The 7,121-nt window shown below is 37.8% G+C and overlaps 1 protein-coding gene across 1 annotated transcript; it reads right to left on the bottom strand.

The window, feature by feature from the left end:
• Positions 1–466: 466 nt before the first annotated feature.
• trub1 (TruB pseudouridine (psi) synthase family member 1) lies at positions 467–7,005 on the bottom strand. The gene is made up of 8 exons (XM_069708811.1): positions 6,845–7,005; positions 6,658–6,756; positions 4,892–4,947; positions 3,437–3,518; positions 3,210–3,282; positions 1,422–1,561; positions 1,212–1,268; positions 467–1,100 (listed from the first exon to the last, which is right to left on the bottom strand). Exons 1-8 carry the CDS (start codon positions 6,981–6,983, stop codon positions 898–900), a joined length of 849 nt encoding a protein of 282 aa, XP_069564912.1. The 5' UTR covers positions 6,984–7,005; the 3' UTR covers positions 467–897.
• Positions 7,006–7,121: the final 116 nt, after the last annotated feature.

Genomic DNA, 7,121 nt, shown 5'->3' with positions numbered 1-7,121 from the left:
TTCAGCAATTTGATATTGAATGACATAATGCATATAATAAATTACATGAACTTCTTGACATTTATACCTCTGTGCATTTTTAATGATATCAACATGACTTGGACCTGAATAGATAGTAGAAAGTGTCTAAATGGAATTAAAAAGCAACAACAAAACTAAAAATGTTCCACAAATGAATTCAGTTTTACAAAAGTTTGCAACAATAATACAGATTTTGTTGTTGTTGTTGCTAAACTCACAAACATTTGAGACTCCATTTCCCCCAAAAAAATCTCCACGTATGTTGAGTAGTAAAATCTATTTCGCTCTTTGCAAATGTATTTTCCATATTAGACTATTGAGCCATTAATGTCAATAATTATTTTAATAAACACTTCAAATCTTTATCATCATAAACCTAAACAAATCACTTTCATGCTAAACTTCAATGTGTATAATCTAAAAAAAAAAAAAAATAAAAAAAAAAAAAATATTGTTTCCAAATTAATAGAGATGAAATAATGGAAACTGTGATAAATATCTTGAATATTGTTTGTTTCACTCATCTCTATAATCTGGGAAGGAGGGATAAGCAGATAAAGATAGAGGAGAGGGGGGTGGAAGGGGGAGGGAGAAGGAGGGGGAGCTGGAATTTCCAAATACAAAACTATTTCCAAATTGAACTAAAACTTACATTGCTGATGAGAGAAGCCACAAGTATGAAGACAAGAATCAGTCTAGATGAAAGTCCACCAAGTTCCAAAAAAACTAAAAACTTCTGTTTTGACATTGGTCTCAATTCGTCACATCACAAACACATCTGTTGAACTTGACCTGATGTTTGCTTTTACTGGAAAAGTCAGGAAGGCGAGTCATGTTAACCATCAAGCAAACAGCAACCTCAGCTTTATTCCGTTATTACTCTGGGTCCCTGTGCCCCTCTAGTGTCGCCTTCTGGTGGTTTAAATCGTCCGACGCCAGCTCTCCGTCCGAGCAGGGCTGCAGTGCGCGCAGGATGTGCTCCAGCGTCCACCGCTCCTCGTGCAAAGTGTGCTCCTGCAGGGTGAACGGACCCTGCTTTGTTCTGGTCAGGTCCTTCACGTGAGCACATGATGACAGAGCTGCAGCACACAGACGGTGGTTATTCTGAAGCTGCAGTTGTGAAATCTCAGTTTGCTAACATCATGGTGCTCTTAAGAGGATCGTGAAATAAGATGAATCTTATATCTCACCTTTTCCCAGGTCGTCCACCAAGCTTCTGACATAAAATCCACCACCACACTCAATATCTGTCAAATTAAACTCTTTCAACTGGTTGTTTGAATGTGTAAGTTTACCATAAAAAACATGAAACGGGCAAGAAATGACATCCAAACTGCTGTTTTTAAAGAAGTCAGTACAAAGGAAGAAACACTGCATGATTGCAACATGTGCTCACCCACCCAGAGTGAAGAGGGGGGGCTTGAACTCCTGCAGGGTCAGGTTGTGCACTGTGACCGGCCGGGCTGGTTTGGCCTCAACTTTGTGACCTTTTTTCAGAAGGACAGACAAACGCTGGCCATCTTTTTTCAGCGCCGAGTATCTAGATTTAAAAAAAATAAAGACAAAAAGATCACACCATACCGAATATGATTTTTTTTTTTTTTTTTTTTACTAAAAAGAGAAGCAGCACTAAATCAGTGTCTGTATAATGTGACATGCTAATGCAGAAACGGTCTCTCACCAAAAAAGCGTGAGAATTGGCAACCCTACCGGAATTTGACAAACAAAATCACGGAAGGGAAGATTCTTTCACAAACTCATATGTTACATATCTTTGCACATTTTTACGTGGAAAATCCTAGAGCTTTCGTAGCAGGTACACAGCTGTACCCTGCATGTCCCAGACAAAAACACAGCTTCCAGCAAGCTCTTTCATACCACTAGGTGGAAGCCTGGAGCTCAAAATGGTAGTGTTTTTAAATAAACTGTAATCCATAGCTCCAATCTGCTTTCTATTACTGGACTGTGATTTTTTTTTTTACTCCTGTTATCTGTTGCTACATTATGCTACTTTAGACCTGGGAATGTTTGAATGATGCGTCCAATACGGATTAGAAGAAATACAAATAAATAGATACATGGTCCCAAAAGGTACAAACTTTGCTTACCATTGTTGTCTAGATACAATACTGTTCATCATAACCAGTGATTCATGTAAATGTTAGTCAATGGGAAAAGCTTTTTCACACCAGATATTTTGATATGTGACAGTAAGATGGGAAACTTAAAAAAACAAAACAGAACCATGGTTAATGGTATTAGTAATAGTAACACCAAATTTTCCTGCAATGACAAGATTCAAGGGTTCATTCTTGGAAAAAGCTAACATACATGTTGTCTAAAGATTTAGAAAAATAAACTTTTATATGACATAATTTGTATTATGTCATATAAAAGTTTATTTAAATGTAAATGGCTGTGATGATTGTACTTGTGTACAATCATCACAGCCATTTACATTTATTGAGCAAAAAATATAGATACCAACAACTACTCATATATAGTAAAATCTCAAATTCAAATGTGATTTGACAAACAAGCAATTAGTTTTCTGTTTCATCCACATCACCCACTCGGTGTCATTCATTCTCCCAGTTCTTTCTTATTGACTGTCCTTTTTTTTTTTTTCCCGATGCTGAAGTGTCTTTGGACATGACAATGAAGCCCAAGTGGCTCCCTGTTCAAACAACGTTTAGTGAAGGAGTTATTGATTCAAATAGGTGCATTTGCAGTAACTTGCAAACGTGATCACCTTTGCTGTTGCATTGTGAACATCAACCGGCTGCTTGTTGCTACATTTGTTGTACTGTCATTATCGGCTCAGTGCAGAGTTTATGTGATTTACTCACAGGTGTGTGAATTGACCTGGATGGAAAGCATCCGAAACGTATAACAAAATAATATGACGTTAGTTTAAAAAAAAGAAAAAAAGAAGTGAGATGGAGCCCTCTCCTCTCCTTTAAAAAACAAAAATGCAGCAGTGGCAGTCCTATTTCAGCTGCTGCATACCACTCACTGTTAAATGCTTATAGGGTAAACACTGGAAAAGGATTTGACCTGAGGTCCATATGTAACAAATCTATTTGATCTAATATTACATACTGGAAAAGTGCATTTTGATCTGAGGCAAACCCTTGTAACAGTTTAGCTAACATTACATAAATGTTACGATGAAAACTCTTACTCACAGTGGAGGAACTTGCATGATGTCACCAGTAAAGGCTTTCAGCTTTTCCTCAACATCCAGCCTGGTTATGTGTTCTGTGATAAAAGATAAAGACAAGACATAATGTGACGCAAAAAAAGAAAAGAAAAAAGGACTGTACATTTTAGCAGAAACAGAATAGAATAGAATAGACTGATGAATGGCATAAAACTGTTTGGATGAAATTATGCTTTACACTTCAGTATTTACCAAAGTCTTTTTCCAGAATCACACTGCCGGTGGCATCAAGAGTGTCCGTTGCTTTTCCCAGCTCCGCAACAGCAACATATTTCTAAAAAATAACCACTCCAAATCACTCAACTCAACTCAGCTTTATGTATATAGCACCTTTCAGACAAGCCTGCAGCCCAAAGTGCTTCACATCGGAGCAACATACACACATAAACAGCAAACATCCAAACAAATTGACAGGCACACAAAACAGAACAATAAGATAAGAAATAAGGTCAAACTCGTAAAAAATATAGGTGAGATTAAATTAAGAAATTCAAATTGCAACAATAAAAACAACATTATAGGAATCAATCATTAAAATTCAGGAATGAGTTCCAAAGTTTAGGGGCATAAAAAGAGAAGGCGCTCTCACCAGACCTATTGTGGGACACGAGGAATATTTAAAAGAAAAGCAGAGGATGAGCGCAGCGATCTGGCAGGAACATAAAATGAGATAAGATCACTGGTATAGGGAGGGGCACAATTATTTAAAGCTTTATAAGCAAGTAAAAGAACATTTAAAATCAATCCTAAAAGATACGGTAGCCAATGCGGTGCTTTGAGTAGTGGGGTAATGTGATCTCTTTTCTTTAGTTTTGTTAAAACTCTGGCTTTGGCATTCTGAACAAGCTGTAATTTCCTTACAGATGTTTTGGTAAACCAGTAAAAAGGGAGTTACAATAATCTAAGCGGCTGAGTGTTTCAGCATCTTTCTAAAATTTAAAAAAAGGTCTGACATTAGCAATGTTCCTTAGGTGGAAGAATGACATTTTAATAACCTTGTTAAAATGAGCATTAAAATTCAAGTCGCAGTCTGAAATCACTCCCAAGTTGGAGATGTTAGTTTTAATTTGAGTGCTAAAACCAAGCATTGAGTGCAGCTTTTCCTCTTGCCGCTTTGGGTCCTATGACTGACTTGGTGTTGACTGAGAATGTTTCCAAGTGGAAGCATGCACAATGAAAACATAAGTAATACTTCCTTTGGGAATGCCACAGTTGGTTTTGACCACTTATAAGAAACCTGCTGAAACCTCCTCAGCGTTCCTCCATCTTTCAAAAGTATCTGCCAGCAACCAAGTCGTGATAAATTTTGCACTTGAGTCTTGTAAAAGCTTGATCAGTTTTAATTGGACTTTTTCCAATGATGCTGTAAATAAATGATAGATACTGATAATATTGACAGGCTGTATGGATCTGAGTGCGCAGGACAGTTTGAAACTAAACCGATACATTGTGGTTCACGGCTTTTACCAAATCTGTGATGTTCCAACTTACATCTACCAAGTCTTGTTTAACACAGCTTTACAGTTCACACTATGCATTCATAATTTACACACTGCCATTCTTTTAAGCAGAAACATTTCAGTGTTTTGCAAATATAGCTCTTTATAGCTCATTTTTCTCTTCAACATTAGTGTAAAAAAAACTCACCTTTGAACCAGTCAACAGTGTGCTGAGCATTTTTGTGCCATTTCCAACACCGACAACTGAAAGAAATGGAGATGATGTTAATGACTAAAGGCCTGCTAGCCCTCCTTAGAGCTTTCATTACACACAAAAACAAAAACATGTAATAGTTTCCTCCATTATCATCAACTCAACCATTGACATGACGAGAGTAAATCTGTTTTCTCTATAACTGATGTATGTCACCAAAATGGGCAGCATTAAACATTGAAATTTGAGGAGTTGCCTGACGGCAGTGCCAACTCATTTGGTTATCTTCTGATAAGCACGCTCACGAAGGATGCTGGTCTCGGTGTTAATCACATTCAATTCAATTCAATTTTATTTATATAGCACCAAATCACAACACAGGTTATTTCATGGCACTTAACACATTAAAGTCCTTACAGCAAAACTTTACAATATTATACAGAGAAACTCAACAATTCAACAATTCCCACATAAGCTAGGAGGGAAAAAAAACTCCTCTTTAATAGGGAGGAAAACCTCCAACAGAGAGAAGAAAAACTCCCTCTTAACAGGAAGAAACCTCCGACAGAACCAGGCTCAGAGGTGGGCGGCCATCTGCCTCGACCGGTTGGGGTGAGAGGAGAGCAGAGAGAGAAAAGGACAGCATAGAGATACAAGAGAAGAACTGTTGGTGGAGACGACAAGCGCAGGACAGAGACATGCAGCTCGACAAGACAACAAGCATATGAACAATGTCTGAACAGTGAATGGAGCAACAAGCCAAGATGAAGAAAAACTTTTCCGACAAAGCATCTTGTCTTGTCTCCACTGCTGCACGCATAATCTTAATGAAAATACTTAAGGTTGCTGTGATTTTTTTTTGTGTGGATTTAAAGGTTTGTTTCAAACACTTTAAAACCTTGTTGTGCTTTTTAACTTTGAGTGTTCTTGTGGTTTAAAATACTAGAAGAAGAACAGCATAACATGCAACTGGAGCAAAACCTTTTAATGCTGAAAAGCCTATCAAGATACACGGTGGACCTCCAGGAAACAGGTCACAGGAAAAGTGATACAGAGCTGGCCCGCAACAGCAATCAGTGAGTTAAAGCTATATAATAAGTCTTTATGAAATCAGAAATCAGTCAGAATGTTAGTATAATCATGGGTGTTGTACAGTACTGTAGACTACTGTGTCTACTATATATTTGAATATGCCCCTGTATGAAAGAGCAACATGCTGCTCTCAGAGCTGAATTTGAACATGACTGGCAACCTGTTTTTTTGTCTTACAAAAGGGGCTTCACTGTAAGTTTTCTTATAGATAGGCATGCTCGACTCAATAAGTGACGACTTGTGTTTATGGGTAGGATATATAAGCAATTTTACAGTTGTGAATTTAAATGAACTTTATCTTTATTGAAGATAAGTCTGCCCTTTTCATTTGAGACAGGATAGGTCTTTGACTTATTACTTCGTGTGTTTGTTTTGCTAGCCACAGTTGGACTATAACTGCACTTTTTCATGTTTATTACAATACACTTATTTCTTTTATACCCTGTTTTTATGGTTATTTTATACGATCATTGTGTTAGTTGGGTATTGTGTTGTTAAATTCACTTGCTGTTTTGTTTTAACGGCTTATTTTAGGTGAAGCACTTTGTAACTTGAGTTTAGAAAAGTGCCATACAAATAAAGCTGATTATTACTACAAGGCATTGTATGAACTTGCTTGGGAGTACAATCCCCAACACCTTGTAAACAGTAGAAGTTAACCCTCTTACCTAACACCCCACAGGCAGCGCTGTCAAGCGTCCCTCCATGCCCCATCTTCAGGCTCTGTTTCTTCCTCTTCCGTGGGTTGGGGTTTTGGACACCAGCTTCTGAAAGACAGGTGAGCACAGAAACATCTGTCAGTTCATAACAAATAGTATACTTACGTTTGTTTTTCCAGCGGTTTTGTATAGTTACCCTTGAGCAAGGTTTCTTTAAGCGTATTTAGCACATCTGCTGATGTTGGCCCTTGCTTTTTATATATCGCAAATACTCCATTTAAAGATTGGAGTTTGGATAGAGAACTAGCTATCGGAGCCGCAGAGTTCCCAGCCATGCTTGTTTTCGGCTTCTTCTTCTTCGGTGTTTAACGCCAGCTTTGCATCTGTGGCAGCGAGGCATTACTGCCATCTTCCGGAGTCTTGGTGAACTCCTACAGTTTCCAGTCTGTCATATGGGCGTATGAAAGTCGGTT

Source organism: Brachyistius frenatus, unplaced genomic scaffold, assembly GCF_029030835.1.
Source record: "Brachyistius frenatus isolate BFR_SWC_R1_liver_20210118 unplaced genomic scaffold, ASM2903083v1 Contig_78, whole genome shotgun sequence".
Lineage (NCBI taxonomy): Eukaryota > Metazoa > Chordata > Actinopteri > Embiotocidae > Brachyistius > Brachyistius frenatus.
This window is presented reverse-complemented; position numbering and strand designations above follow the sequence as displayed.